The 16,652-nt window shown below is 36.0% G+C and overlaps 1 protein-coding gene across 30 annotated transcripts in view; it reads right to left on the reverse strand.

Moving 5' to 3' along the window:
* PCM1 (pericentriolar material 1) overlaps positions 1-16,652 on the reverse strand; it is a 106,701-nt gene that overhangs the window by 18,935 nt on the left and 71,114 nt on the right. For 13 of the 30 annotated variants that reach the window (XM_047771851.1, XM_047771850.1, XM_047771838.1 and 10 more), the window contains 10 exons: positions 16,465-16,585; positions 14,587-14,745; positions 14,191-14,327; positions 8,439-8,573; positions 5,064-5,261; positions 3,125-3,187; positions 2,722-2,857; positions 2,279-2,439; positions 1,731-1,803; positions 952-1,208 (listed from right to left, as the gene is read on the reverse strand). In XM_047771851.1, the coding sequence (XP_047627807.1) occupies positions 952-1,208; positions 1,731-1,803; positions 2,279-2,439; positions 2,722-2,857; positions 3,125-3,187; positions 5,064-5,261; positions 8,439-8,573; positions 14,191-14,327; positions 14,587-14,745; positions 16,465-16,585 (1,440 nt within the window). Of the gene's footprint in view, positions 1-951; positions 1,209-1,730; positions 1,804-2,278; positions 2,440-2,721; positions 2,858-3,124; positions 3,188-5,063; positions 5,262-8,438; positions 8,586-14,190; positions 14,331-14,586; positions 14,746-16,464; positions 16,586-16,652 lie in introns of all 30 variants that reach the window. The other 17 variants (XM_047771836.1, XM_047771848.1, XM_047771834.1 and 14 more) reach the window with 3 other exon arrangements.

Consider the following 16,652-nt stretch of genomic DNA (forward strand, 5'->3'; position numbering starts at 1 on the left):
TTTATGGCTGCACCTGTAGCATGTGACATTTTTCGGACCAAGGGTTAAACTGGAGCTGCAGCTGCAGGCCTACGCTACAGCCACAATAAAACTGGATCCAAGCCACACTTGTGACCTACACCACAGCTTGTGGCAACAGTGGATCCTTAACCTACTGAGTGAAGCCAGGGATCAAACCCACATCCTCACAGATACTGTTGGGTTCTTAACCCACTGAGCCACAATGGAAACTCTAGTGTAGTTTTTGAAACATTATAAGCCCTCTTGTTGAGAAACTATGAAATCATAATTGTAGATATATCTTTGGGAAGGAAACTGATAATTAAAAATATGTGAAACATTACTTATACTTAAAGGTACATTATTACAAATCCTTTTGTTTTTACTGACAAAAGAGCAGGAAGTATATAAAACATATACAAACCCCATGGATTCAAAAACTAATCTATTTGCTATAAAATTAAATTGAAACAAAGGTCCGGAGTAAAATTAAATTTACCTACCTATATCATAAATACAGATTTGCCAGCTTACTTTCCTGTCATTCACTGTAAGAGACAGGGACTCTACTGCTGTCAAATTGTGTTATTTCTCATCCCAAATGTAAACTATCAGCTTTATCAAATGTTCTAAATTGTTGAGAAGTAAAGCATGAGTAGCCTAAGAAATGATTCACCATCACTATCCCTTCATATCTGAACTTGAACTCTCTCTCAAGGTTGCCAGATAAAACTCATCTCTTTGGTTCTCAAAATTATAAAAAGCAGAAGTTCATATTTTGAGATGATCATCTTAATTTACTATCATCCTTCTGTTCACATTTAAAATAAGTTTAAATAAGAAATAAAAATGTTCTGGCAGTTTCTAAACCTAAACACAAAGGAAAGTTGAGTTTATATGCTGAAAATGTTAACCTGAAAATGATGAAATACGCACAGAAATGATACATACATAGTCATTCACTAACACTGGAGATTCAGTATCAGGGCTTCCAGCCAAAGAGCTTTCAGGAGTTTCCTGAGCAGATTTAACTTCTTTGACTCTAGGCACCAAGGTTTCAATTTCAGTTAAAGGTAAAGGCAAAGGGTTAGGTTGATTGGATGAATCGATAGTAGTGAGTGAGTCCTTTTGGACAGCACTATTTAAAGGTTGCTCATTTTCCAAGATATTGAGGTAACAGGGCTTCACAGGACTGCTATCTTGGTCATCTGTCATCAAAAGAAAGTATTAATATTAGTGTAATGCAATTGTCATTAAATTTTACTATTACACCAAATAAAGACTAAATACGTATAAATGACAGTAATCCAGACATTTAAGACCACAAAGAAAAAGTAACTTGAAATTACCTTTATCAATGGTTCCTGAATTTTTTGACCAGATTCATCTGAGGATGCTGTAAAAATTACATCCCTAAAATCCAGCTGATTTATAATATAAAGTAGGATTTTTAGGAGTAAGGCCCAGGAATGAGTATTTTTAAAAAAATCCCCTACATTTGTGTCTAAAGATATCTTTCTTGCAAATCTTTTCTATGTTTAAATATTTGTCAAATTTGCTTTAACAGCTATTTGTAGAAACAAAGCCCTCATGTTTTATACAAATGATTAAGGGAGAGAAAAAGGACATACACAGGTCCAAAATAACTTTCAACTTCCATTAGCTAAGAATTTATTTATTTTTCTTTCTTTCAGTTTTTAAGCACATACAGGCACTTTTAGACTTCTTACCACTCATAGTGGGTTCTTGTTCTGATGGGACAATTTTGCTTTCTGCTGATTTTTCAAAGTCATGTTGTGGAACCTAGAAAGAAAAAGTGGTATCTTAATAGCAGGGCCTAAATATATGATCACTATACAGGAGATGATTACTATGTGTGGGTTCTGCAACGTGAGACCTTCACACAAAGGAATCTGAAAATATCTTTTAAAGTGTTTCAAGAAGGAGGTTGTGGTTGCAATTTCAACATGGCTAAGTAAAAAGTTTTCCTTTTCTTAACCTCAAAATAATATAAAGAACTGGAACATTATAGAGTCTAGTATTTCTTATTATTTTTTTCAGGCCAGATTCTATCTTAAATGAAACTAAAAGGCACTCATTTATATGTAGAAGATAAGTGAAAGGAGGAGGAACTGACCAGGAGGAAAGATGAAGAAAGGTTTGATCCCTGGCCCAGGAACTTCCACATGCTGCGAATGTGGCCAAAAAATAAATAAACAAAAAGAATCCAGTAGTACAGTAAGACTGATGGAGGGCATGTCCGTCTACACTGGAATACCTGATCATCATGTTCATTTTCTTCTGTAGTCTCAGTGTTAGCCTGAAGTGAAGTCTGGACATCTACAGGGCCCTCTTCAAATTCTTCTATTTCTTCATCTTCATTTTCATCCTCTCCACTTCCATAATTAGTCAAAGCCTGAGTTTCAGCTTTGGACAAATCTGTTAATTAATATACAATTTTTAGTAAAATTTCAGCACTTAATAATTGCATTCCTATATTTCCCAAATGCTTTACAGGAAATAGCTGAAATTTTCAAAACAGTAAGTACTAGAAAACTGTAGCCTAGAAAGGACAGGTAATTTAGTCAGGATCACACTGGAATTCAAATTCAGAGTTGTCTGACACCTAACTGTATATTCATTCCACTCCACCAAATTGTTTCAATAAGTGATCTATAAAGAACTAAATGTATAAACCTAATCTAGAGCCTTTACACTTACTAATAGACACTGGACAGTCTTCGCTTTCTTCATCTTCCTCTTGATCAGAAACATCAGATCTCACATTTTTGGAACCGCCTCCCTCATAAACTTCAGATGTTTGAGTCTGCTTAACTGTTTCAGTCTCATCCTTGTCCTGCCCACAAATAAATTTGAGGAATGAATTCCTTAAAGTACATTTTAAAAAGGTATGTAGTAAGTCTACTATAAAAATTAATAATAGTCATTAGGTAATAAAAAGAATTATTTTTAATTTAGTTTTGTTTTTAAAGAAAAAAAATTTGTCAGAAGAAAGGACAGTCTATGATATACTTAGCTCTCAAACACTAAGGTAAAAGCTACTAAATTATTTAATATTTTGTTTCAAAAGCATTATTTTTGGCATAAATTAATTAGCACATACTTTGTCTTCATCATCAATTTCTCCAGCAGGTGAGCCATGATCTCCTTCAAGTATCCTTTTGGCCTATAAGCAAATCGATTAAGCAGAATTTAGGGGTAATCATTATTACACTTTAAGTACACAGTAAACTAACAAATGCTGCATTTTTTAATCATTATCCAAAGAGTTGACTGTTTTCTTAGAAATAAAAATTCAAGGCTTCTATTTAAATCTTTTAAGTGGACAAAATAAAAAGCAATACTGCCTACTTGACATCTCCTTGGATATACGAGAAACATCACAAACTTACTAAGTCTAAAACAAAAATTTTGATTCCTTTCCTTCCAAAACGCCATCTTCCTTCAGCCCTCCCAATCTCAGTAAATGGCCCTTCGATCATCCAAATGCACAAGTCAGAAAGTTAGGAACCAGCCTGTACTTTATTATCCACATCTAAACTATTAGAATGTATTATTGACTCAATCATCAAAATCTATCTGCTGTTACACACTCAAAGCTAAGACACATCATTTCTTGCCTGGACTAATTCAATGGCCTTACAACTGGTTTTATCTCTACTCTTCTATAAGTACTGTTCAATATCACATCAAGACAAATCTTAAATTGTACATGAGATTATGTCACTCCTTTATTTCAAACTTTCCCATGGGTTTCCATCATGCTTAGACTAAAATAAAAGGTCCTTCCTTATCACAGTTTCTAAGCTTCCATAATTTGGCCCTACTGACCTCTGTGACTTCATCTCCTAAACACTCACCTCATTTAAAGTGTTCCTGCTTCCCTAGCCTTCTCGTTACTGTCCAAAACACTCAATGCTTCCTTGGGGTCTTTATACTTAGCAGTTCTCTCTGCCTGGAATGTTCTTCCCTTTCATCTTCATTATAAACTCCTCATGTCTGTCCATGCCTTAGCTCATATTTCCTCTCCTGAAGGAGCCCATGATTCCACCTATCTAAAATTGCCCTTACTATCATCTTTTTTGCTGTTGCTGTTGAATCAAAGCTGTAGCCACTGGCCTATACTGCAGCCACAACAATGCCAGATCCGGGCTGCACCTGTGACCTATACTGCAGCTCATGGCAACACCAGGTCCTTAACCTACTAAGCACGGCCAGGGATCGAACCAGCGTCCTCATGGATTCTAGCTGGGTTCATTACTGCTGGGCCATAACAGGAACTCCACTATCATCTTTTATAGTATCATCCTGTTCTAGTTTCTTCAAGCTCTACTTGATGGCTGAAATGATCTGGAACTTTTTTAGGTCTAGAATAAAAACATTATGAAAAGTGTGAAAATGAGGGCTTGACTATCTACTGTAGATTTCAGAAAGAAAGGCTGTCTCCTTCTGTTTTGGGTGTTGACCTGCTTTCCCTCTCATTAATTAGAAAATCAAGAAAAGGGTGTGAGTCTAGGGAAAAACTCTCCTGGTATGTCTCAATTTTAGGGATAAAGACTATCCAATTTCATATGTGATCAACACTAATTTAACTGGGTATAAGCACTACAGGGATGTGCAACTAAAGTCCATACTGATACCAAGCATGTGTCTTGGCTGGGGTGATCAATACTCCTGAGGAAATCTACTGGGATCGGCAACAGCATGGCAGGCAGCTGGCCACGGACTGGATCCCAGTCCTCCTCTCTTCTCTGGAAACCGACAGAAGTGGCAATAATGTGAACTGGATTTCTGACAATTCCTGCCACCGATTCCTGTGTCTACATTCTTGATTTTTAGCCACTGCTGTTACTCCTGAGATTCAGTATGTGGCTAGCATATGTGATTTGTAATCTGATTAACTCATATTACTAAAAACAAAAAAAAACCCAAAAAACTACTTTTGCTGAGGTCTAGTATGATTATAATTATTAATAATGATCAAGAACTACATTTACATGTTAATTATAACTGCTCCTAAAATCAAAATGAATGTCAGTTACCTCTTTGGCATATGACTGTATCACTCCAGCTGCTTCCATTTTCCTTTTGCATCTCTGTTTAACCGTTATACTATTATTATCCAAATCTTGCATGAGCTTAAAGAAAGCCAATTCATTAAATAAAACTTCAGATATCTCTACAAGAAGATCTTCTCCACAATCTTTCAGTTTTCTGCCAGCAAATTTTGCCAGTGAATCCTATTCAAAGATAAACCAAATAACTTTATTAGGATTACAGTAAACTTGAACTGTGGCTAGAGTAATACAGACAATTAACAAGTTTAAATTATAATACTTAGCAAGGAAAAAAATTTTATTACCTTTTAGTATTGAAAATCTTAAAACTAATGGCTAAGGCTAAGAAAAGATAGGTTAATATTACTAAAAAATATTACTTAAGTAGGAAACTTGCTAGTCCTGTTTAAAGAGTGTACAAGGGAAGAAAAGAACATATGGTCTTCCAAAGATTTAGTTCCTACTTAATGTAACTGCTAGCCACAAATATATTTTCCTAATCTCAAAAGAGATCCCACACAGTATCCGGGGATACACAGAAACTACAGTGATAAAGCTGAAGTGCCATGAGAAAAGAAAATACCACTGGAGTACTTTTCAAGCTTTCCCTATCTAAGCAAGACAGTCACTCTAATTTAAATTTTCTCTTCAGGAGTTCTTGTAGTGGTACAGCGGAAATGAATCCGACTAGGAACCACGAGGTTGAGGGTTCGATCCCTGGCCTCACTCAGTGAGTTAAAGATCCAGCATTGCCATCAAGCTGTGGTGTAGGTTGCAGACGCAGCTCAGATCTGGCGTTGCTGTGGCTCTGGCGTGAGCCGGCGGCAACAGCTCCGATTAGACCCCCAGCCTGGGAACCTCCATATGCGACGAGTGTGGCCCTAAAAAGACAAAAAAAAAAAAAAAACCTCTTTAGAATCAGTCTTAAACTTCAGTTCTATTTAAACTGAAATATAGCATCAAAAGAAGAGTCTGCTATATTCTATACATTTTTAATAAAACTGCTTTTTCTTTATTTCTAAAAATATAGACCATGCCATTTAAAAAACAAATGACTGTGACATTTAGTACTATTTGCTCCCTCCTTCAAAAGCACCTCATCTAGCACTGTGATGGAAAGAAGTACAAATGCTGAGTGACTCCTGAAAAAATATTCATTGCATAGGTTAAGAGAAAAAGTAGAAGACAGAAATTTAAGCTCTACCTCAAGAAAAATTTTCAATACACTGAGCAAGATTTAATTAAACTAACTTTTATTCTTCATGTAGGCACCTTATAAAAAAAATCAGGAATAAGATAAAAAAAAAGCAGCCAGATTTTGTTAGACTTGGAAATTAATATATGGACTCTGCCCTCAATTATAACAATATGAGAGAGGACTATATGAATCTTGATTAATAAAATATTTAAATTAGAAAGTTTCTCTTTCAATTTGATTTTAAGTGGAGTTATTTCTTTCAGTAGGAATAAGTTAAAAATATATTTATTTAAAAATTATCCTAAATATTTTAAAACAATGCGTAACACTGCAGATGTCTTATATTCCTTATAAATTATGTGTTAGTACAATGAGATTAAATAGAGCTAGGGGAGTTCCTGTCGTGGCACAGTGTAACGAATCCGACTAGGAACCATGAGGTTTCGGGTTCGATCCTTGCCCTTGCTCAGTGGGTTGACGATCCGGCGTTGCCGTGAGCTGTGGTGTAGGTTGCAGACGCGGCTGGGATCCTGTGTTGCTGTGGCTCTGGCGTAGGCCGGTGGCTACAGCTCCGATTGGACCCCTAGCCTGGGAACCTCCACATGCCGTGGGAGCGGCCCAAGAAATAGCAAAAAGAAAAAAAAAAGAGCTAGGACAATTTAGCATCTCTTACTGATGTAATTTTTTATATTTTTCATATTTTTAGTTTTTTGTTTTTTAGGGCCACACCCATGGCGTATGGAAGTTCCCAGGCTAGGGGTCGAATTGGAGCTGCAGCTGCTGGCCTATACTGCAGTCAGAGTAATGAGGGATCTGAGCCTTGTCTGTGACCTGCACTTCAACTCATGGTAATGCCAGATCCTTAACCCACTGAGCAAGGGGTTACTTTGTTGCCTCAGTGATACTTTGTTGCCGCTAAGCCACAATGGGAGCTCTCTATTACTGATTTTATACTTTGGTCTTATTAAGAACAAAATAAGGAATTCCCAGGTGACTCAGCAGGTTAAGGATCTGGTGTTGTCACTGCTGTGGCACGGGTTTAATCCTTGGCCCAGGAAACTTTCACATGCCGTGAGTGACAAAAAATAATAGTAATAAAAAATTAAAAAAAACGATAAAACAGAACAAAAAAATGAAAGTGATGAAAAAGCATGTCAACCTAGAGTTTTAAAAAAGTTGATACAGTGATAATACTATCTCTGAAGGCAATTTAAACACAGGAATAGGAAGCAAGGAAAAAGTTATATTGGAAAATATAATAAGGATGAAAAGAAAAACATATTTTCTAGTTTGGGATCAACAGTATACATCACTGAACTACCTCAATAGGAAAACAGAGGGGTGAATTTAACTGTCAAGAAGTGTATTACAGGGAGGAATTAAGGCTTTCCTGCTTAACATAGGGTTCTCATCCTGGGCACTATTAACATTCCACACGATGCTGGTACCAGTTCCTCCCAGCAGTGACAAACAAAATGTCTGCAGAGGCTGCTAAATGTCTCCTGGGGGACAAAATTGCCCCCAGATACCACTATTGTAGCATAAAGTTACTGTTACAGCCTAAGAGTCTCTAAAATCAATAGCTAGTTTCTAGCTTCTAAAATTTCTCAGATTTTTAAGAAATTTTTTTTCTAAAAAAATTGTTTTAGAAAATATCATGGGGAGTTTCCACTGTGGCACAAGGGGATTGGCAGCTTCTTGAGAGCACTGGGCTTCGAGGTCAATCTCCAGCACAGGGGGTTAAGGATCCCTTGTTGCTGCAGCTGTGGCTTAGGTTACAACTATGGCTCAGATCTGAACCTGACCTGGGAACTACATATGCTGTGGGGTGGCCAAAAAGAAAAAAAAGAAAGTATCATGGAATACTTTCTAAACATTTCAAACTTGAAATATTCTTATTGGGTAGGAGAAAAATCAAAACAAACTTTTATTAGAGTTGGGGCAGGCCTTAGAAATGATAAAGTTAAATGAAGGACACAGGCTCTAATAAGATTTTTAACTAAGTAAGGAATAATCTACAACATATTAAAATGTCATCCCAAATGTACGCTAGAATGATCATCTACTTGAATAAATTGTGTAATGCCAGACAATGCCAAAAAAAAAACAAAAACCTAACTACATGGTACATACTGGTAAGTCATACAACTATAAATTCTTACCTGTAATATGCTTCCAAGTTGTTTATGAAAGAACTTTACAAACTCTTTGCTCTCATCATTTTGCTGGGTAAGGGTCAAAACCATGCGTCTTACTGAAGTTAAAAGTTGAGAAGAGCATACTTCATCCATGTGTTCCTGAGAAAAATCCTAGTTGGTTAGGATATATAACAACTATTGTTTAAAAAATATTAATCCAACGTAATATGTGATTGTATTTTTCCTGCATAAACGTTCCTCAGTTTTTAGATACACACTTGGAAACTTTGTTCTTAAGAATAGCCAAACTCCCCCACTACACACATTAAAAGTTTTCCAAATTTTGATTCGCCATGGCAGATAACAGTAAAAGAACTGTCTGATTCAACACCTTCCATCACTTTCTTTCTGTACGTTAAGGAGACCTACTCATGCCATGGTTTCCATATTGTCTGTATTCCTATTTGTAGTTCAGTTCCCTTCAACTACTCTTATAACCATACTCCATCTTCCACTCAATTTCCTCTGTTATCTTATAACTTTTCTATATCTTAGCATGGCTAACATCCTCTGCATTGCAAGATGCTTAGCAGCCCTGTAGCCTCTAGCCTCTACCCACTACAAGTTAGTGGCATCCTCCACTGTTCCAAGTTCTAATAATTAAAAATGTATCCCGACATCACGAAATGTTTTTAGGTCAAAAAATCATACCCAGTTGAGAACTACTGTCCTAACCTTCTTGACAAACCACTTTGGGCATCTTCATCCCCTTAATCTTCCTTTAGAAGAATCTGCAAGCTACATAAAAACCCAGACCCCGGTTTAACTTTATGAGGTGAGTACATAAAACATCCTTATCAAGTAATCTCAAGGTTCTAAACCTTTTTCTGAGGCTAATCATATTTGGGCATATCCTCTAACCTTAACTTGGATAAGTTTTTGGGTTTTTTTTTCCCCTTCTATACAACTGTGTAAAATAAGGTGGCCAAATTAGATGATATTTAAAATCCCTTAACATCTAAGGATTTAAGCTCATTTAAAAAAAATTCATGTGTCAAGGCAGGCAATTTAAAAAAAAGAAAAGAGAGTCCCCATCGTGGCGCAGTGGTTAACGAATCCGACTAGGAACCATGAGGTTGCAGGTTCGATCCCTGCCCTTGCTCAGTGGATTAAGGATCCGGCGTTGCCATGAGCTGTGGTGTAGGTCACAGACGCAGCTCGGATCCTGCGTTGCTGTGGCTCTGGCGTAGTCTGGCGGCTATAGCTCTGATTCGACCCCCAGCCTGGGAACCTCTGTATGCCGAGCGAGTGGCCCAAGAAATGGCAAAAAGACAAAAATGAATGAATGAATGAATAAATAAATAAATAAATAAATAAAAAGACAAGAGTCCCTAGTCTTCAATGGATCAAATACCAGGAGAGGAGTCAGATACATGAATACATCAATCACTGCAGGCTATGTACTGTCCAGTAGATGATATTTTTAAACTGCAGGGACTGTTTCTTAACTTATCACCAAGTGCAGTGGCTAGATCACAGAAGACACTCATTACCTACCAATGAATTAAGTATCATAAAAGCAGCACACACTAGGTGCCCTAAGGGGCTGTGGCAATACATTAGAGATACTAAATACCTCTGAAGAAGGGGTACTTCAGTCAGGCAGAAAAGAATGAAGGCATTTTATATTTTCAATGATAACTACTTATACAAAAGGTTGATATATGAAAAAAAAATGCCATGTATAGAAAATGTTGAGTGATTTGAAGTGAGGGTATCTAAGATGGAGAACAGTGAGAGGTGAAGTTAGGAGAGTATACTACATGTAGTGAGTCTCCTGACTTCAAAGATATGAATTAAGGGTAGGCTATTGCAGAAAAGGAAGTAAAACTAACTGCTCTTAGGGGAAAAAAATCAATTTTTGACACACTGGTGATAGAAGATAAGAGAAAGTTACCAGTCTAGCTTAGGTGACTGGGTATAATGTGGATATTAACACATAAGTTCTATAATCCAACCCCAAAAGTCAAGATTTGAAGTGAAATGAGACATAATAAAATAGTTATTATTGGCTTCTTCAGAAATGGTCTGAAATGCTAAATTTAGTAAGAGAATCCTTATGAAACGATATTACTTTAATCAAGACACAAAATTGTAAATGCAACAGAATTTCCTGAGATGGTTGCACTTTCTACACATAAAGTGAAATCACTGAGATTTTTTTAACATTTGGAAAATAATTGTACATATCAAATAAATATCTCCACCAATATACCTAATTTAACCAAAAAGACATGTTTTGGAGTTCCTGTTGTGACTCAGTGGGTTAAAGATCTGGCGTTGCCTCAAGCTGCAGCATAGGTCACAAATGTGGCTTGGATCCTATGTTGCTGTGGCTGTGGTACAGGCCAGCAGCTGCAGCTCCAATTAGATCCCCAGCCTAGGAACTTCCATATGCCGCAGGTGCAGTCATAAAACTGGGGGGGGGGGGGGGGGCAAAAAAAAGACATGTTTTGAAGTATTTATTGCATTATAATAAAACAAAAATGTAAAAGAAAAAAGGCAACACTTTGCTGTTTATGCCCAAGATGGAAGCAAGCAATAACCTAAATAGTTTAAGTCAATTCACTTGAGAGAACAGTTTCAAACTCTCAAGTAAATATTTACCTGTTTAGCTGTAAGAATACATGCATATTATTATATTTATAGGAAGATAAATATTTGAGTGAATACATTTTATAAATAACAGGAGATAAACCCCTAGAATAATTTATGAAACTGTACAATTGTATTATATCCTCAAATTCCCTTTATCCAGTCTCTGAAGTCTTTCTTCAGTGAAAGTACTAAGAAAGTGAGAAAGATTTCATTCTAGTAAGGAGATACATGCAAAAAATTGATACTTTGTCATAAGTGCTATAATAGACATATATCAGGTATCCCAGAAGCAGTGAAGAGGAGAAATTGCCTGCAAATGTCAAGTTGATACAAGGTATGTGGGAAGGACTAGTTAAGAGGCTGAGACTAGGCTGCAAAAGTTTTATGAGCGATGTTGAATCCGATTTGCATCCCACAGGCCAACTGTTTTCAAACTATACTTCAAACTATACTGACTCATCTGAAAACCATAGCGGAGGTCTGGTGGATCCATTCACTTACGAACTCATTTTCTAAGTATTTACTGAGTGCTTAATGTATGAATGTACTATTCTCAGCACTGGTAAGAGTGACCAAAAAAGATTAACATCTTTGATGTAATTCTTCCATTACTTTGTGGAGCTTACACGTAACAGGGCAGACAGACAAAATAAATAAGCAAACATTAAACAGGTTATAAGGTGATGATAAGCACTATGAAGATAAAGAAAAGCAACTAAGGAGTTAAGGGGGAGATCTACTCAGCAAATAAGTAACATCTGACTAAAGACTTAAAAGGCTCACAGAAAGGAGTTCCCATCATAGTGGAACAAATCTGACTAGGAACCATGAGGTTGCAGGTTCGATCCCTGGCCTCACTCAGTGGGTTAAGGATCCAGCACTGCTGTGAGCTGTGGTATAGGTCACAGACGTGGCTCGGATCCTGCATTGCTGTGGCTGTGGTGTAGGCCGGCAGCTGTAGCTCCTATTAGACCCCTAGCCTGGGAACTCCATATGCTGTGGGTGTGGCCCTAAAAAGAAAAAAAAAAAAAAGGTTCATAGGAAAAAACCATGCAGGAGCATGAAAGAAGAGCATTCTAGACAGAAGTATTAGCAAGTAGCAGCAATGCCAACAAGAGAAATAAAAGATCAAAAGAAGGAAGCAGAGATAGAAAAGACCACTTAGGAGCTGCTGCAGTTTCCCAGAAAAAGTTTAAGTTTTTCAGTTTTACACAGAATAATTTGGGAATAGACAAATGATCCTCTCTCTCCTCTTAGCTATAAAATCTCTTCAGAGAAAGCAGCTTCTCTAATTGCCTTTTCAAATATCTCTCTTCTCTGAAAATATTCCAAAGAAAGCAGTTATTTCCACTGAGGGAAGAAATATGTATATGGAAACAACTTTCTGTTGTGTCTTACACACTGGCAACTACAAGTGGGTTGTAAAAAGAGCCCAATGACAACATATTTTGTAGTTTCCACTTCACGAAAAGACTGGCTTTTCATTTCTAATTTTTTAAAGAATTTATTATTTACTGAAACATTATTTTTCCTCTAAAATTACTCTCATTTTTACCTAATATAGCCAAATTAAGATTATACAAAGTATTCCTCAAGTAGAAAACACATTTATTTTCTTTAAAATTACAGCTGACTTACAATGTTGTTCTTCCAATTTCTATTGTAGAGCAAAGTGACTCAACTACATGAGGTGTACATACACACACACATTTTTCTTTAATATTCTTTTCCATCATGATCTATCTCAGGAGATTAGATATAGTTCCCTGTGCTATACAGTAGGATCTTGTTGTTTATCCATTCTAAGTGTAATAGTTTGCATCTACCAACCCCACTCCCTCCCCCTGGCAACCACAGTTGGTTCTCTAGGTCTATGAATCTGTTTGTTTTATAGATGGGTTCATTTGTGCCATATTTCAGATTCCGCATATAAGTGACTGATATTCGTCTTTATTTTTTATGAGTTAACTTCACTTAGTATGAGAATCTCTAGTTGCATATCCATGTTGCCACAAATGACATTATTTTGTTCTGTTTATGGCTGAAAAGCATTCCATTACATATATATAGAGAGAGAATGGATAAAGAAGATGTGGTATATATATATATATATATACACATATATACACACACAATATCTGTGACCTACATCTATTGATTTAGGTTGTTTCCATGATTTGGCTATTGTGAATAGTGCTGCTATGAACACAAGGGTGCATGTATCTTTTTAAATTATAGTTTTGTCTGGATATAGGCTCAGAAGTAGGGTTGCTGGATCATATGGTAATTCTATTTCTAGTTTTCTGAGGAAACTCCAAACTATTTTCCATAGTGGTTTTACCAATTTACAATCACACCAACATGTAGAAGGGTTCCCCTCAAACTTTAAACAAATCCAAACTCATCATGCCTATAATGTTCTACATACTGGCCCTTCCTCTTTCTCCAATGTCATATCACGAATTTCCTACAACCACTAAGATCCTTCCTCTAGTTCCTTCAACATTCCAAGCTAGACTTTCACTCTGTCTGGAACAATCTTGACTTAAGGCTGGCTTTTTTTTCACACCTCTGCTTAAATGTTCCCTCTTCAAGAAGCCTTTCCTCACCATCCAATTGAAAACAGACATTATCACATGACCATATTTTAATTCTCTGCATGGCATGTAACATTACTTGACATACATTTACCTAGTATGTTTTATATTTTTTATTTTTTTATTCGTATTCTCATCCTACCATGTAAGCCCCACAAGAGGCAAGGCCTTGCCTTGTTCACTACCATGTCCATGAAACCTGGCATAAAGTATGTATTCCATTTTTGAATGAATAATGAATCCGTAATGTGTAACCATTAAAAAAATATGCAGTAGAAAAACAGTGATCCAGAAAGATGTTTATGGTATTAATATATGAAAAAAGGAGAATGTACATATATATGAACAAAATATTACAAAAAGATTCATAAAACCTTATTAGGAGTTATCTCTGGATGACAAAATTATGCCTGATTTTTAGTTTTATTTTAATACCTGTATTTTCTGAGTTTATTACAATGGAATCTTTTGTATAAATTAAAGAAAACACAGAACACTTATTTTTAAAAATCACTGCTTACCTTCAAAAAAGGAATAACTTCTTTCATAATTGCTTTAATTTGCCGGTCCAATTGCTGAGTGTCAATTCTAGGACATGGGATGGTAGAAACTTCACTTACAGGTTGTTGTGAACTATGATTTTCAATATCAGGAGTTTCTACTAGAAAAAAAAAAGAAAATGCTATATTAGCAAAATAAATATCTATGACATCATATGTATGCTTTTATGCAAAATTCTAAAGAACATTAAATTTTGAAGATTTAAGCTAAATTACCACAAAAGAACATCTATGTAGTTCTAGTACCCCTACTAATTAGAAGAAAAGGGGTCAAAAAACACCACTGTACATCAAGTGGGGCTCTAATTTTTTACATATGGAACTATGATTTTTACTTTTAATCAATCCAGATCACACCTTCTAAACTATTAACTGTAGTCGTGGCAGCAGCACTATCTTCATCCTCAATAATCCTGCAGGTACATCTGACATTTGTGTTACTTTCAGCCTCAGTCTTCATACGCTCATATTCTCTCATTCTGGCTAGTGCTTGATCCAAGTGAATCACTGTGTTACCTGCATATGAACAGAAATATTTCTAGAAGATATAGAAGCAAACTTTTTCATGTAAATAAAACTTATTTTTTCCATAAAATTAATAAAAACGTCTGAACTTAGGAAAGAAAAACTAACTTAAGTTCCAGATACTGTACCATTTTGGTACCTGAAATACATTATTACATCTATTTAATCCTTAAAATAACCCTATAAAGTAGATGATAGTACCCTCATTTTCAGAGAACTTAAGTAACTGCCCAAGGTTTCACAGCAGTTAAGTACAGAATCAGGGATTGGAACCCAGGTCTCTGAAATCTATATGCTGTTCACATAAACAGTACAACAGGAGTTCTCATGGTGACGCAGTGGTAGTGAACCCAACTAGTATCCATGAGATCCCTGGCCTGGCTCTGTGGGTTAAGGACATTGCTGGGAAGTGTGGTGTAGGTCGCAGACGCGGCTCGGATCCCGAGTTGCTGTAGTTGTGATGTAGGCTGGCAGCTACAGCTCCAATTCAACCCCCAGCTTGGCAACTTCCATGTGCCACCAGTGCAGGCCTAAAAAAAAAAAAGACAAAAAATGCATAAATAGTACAACAAAAATTAATTTCAAAATGTCATGCAAATTCTGATGCAAATGATCCAACCTAATAAAAGCAATTAAGGTAGGGAAAAGACCTAAGAAGGAGATTTCCCAATTTTTTGTCCACTTCAGACAAAACTAGTGTGAAAGATTGTGAATAAACAATCAACTAAAGAAACTAAACAATAAGAATTCAAAATTGCTTGACAATTCAGGAAGTTGGGACAATAAAGGGAGACAGGGTTGGCCACAGTGGGATTTTTCTCTATAATGGGATGAGCTCAGTACAGACTTGACAGTTATTTACTCAGAGGGAGGAGGGCTTATACTCCTAGTAATAATTGGTATAGGGCAAAAGGAAGACTTAGGCTTATTAAAAGGTAGAGACCTAATGACAGCAAGGCTTAGCCCTTTATAGTGCAAAATCCCTTTGAAATTATGTAAATCTTGTTCTCATCAAATAAAGATACTAGAATTATAGAACATGAGATTATTTTATCAACTAAGTGCCCTAGAATCTGAATGATTGAATATTTAGATATATTTTGATATGCTACAGTTTAGAATCAGGTACCTCAATATCATTCTTTTCTCTAAGTTCCTTTCCAAATTTAGGACTTAAGTTTTTTTTTCCTCTCTGACCTATGCAACTCCCCCAACATACTATTGATGTTAAAAATGCAATGTACCATGCCTTAGTTACCTGGGTTTCTCACTATGGATTATGTATGCTAAGAAAGTTAAGTTCTTACCTCAAATTATGATCAACACTGATACTGAAAATGTGATTTGATGAGGCACTGCTATTCCTGCTGATTAACTAGAAGATCTTAAAAGATGAACCCTCCTTTAAGGGGAAGGAAATTAACATTCTCTGAACATTTATTATGCATGCTAAAGAGTTCTATGTATTTTTCATAAGAACAGAGCATGTAAGTAAGACCCCATTTCCTGGATACACAGAGAGTCAGAAAGGTTAGATGATCTGCCCAAAGTCAACGACTATATTACTGAATTCAGACTGATGGATGGATAGACTTTTAAGTACACGTTCTTTCTACCATATCTTGCCTTTCTAGACTTTTGTTTCCTTATCAATGCAACTGAAAAACCATATTAAAGTTGTGTTTTAAGATTAGAAAAAATTCTGCTTACCTAGATCATCTGTTGCAAAAGGCTCAAAATTTGAAGATACAGACATGACACTAGCATTATCAGCATCATTTTGCTCACTTGTTTTATGTGTTTCTCTCTCAAAGTTCTTCTCAAAAGTTTCCTAAGTTATAGTTTAAAAAAACAAATAAAAATCACTAATATGTCTTTAAAAATTGTATTAATATTAA

The sequence above is a fragment of the Phacochoerus africanus genome, chromosome 3 (genome assembly GCF_016906955.1).
Source record: "Phacochoerus africanus isolate WHEZ1 chromosome 3, ROS_Pafr_v1, whole genome shotgun sequence".
NCBI lineage: Eukaryota > Metazoa > Chordata > Mammalia > Artiodactyla > Suidae > Phacochoerus > Phacochoerus africanus.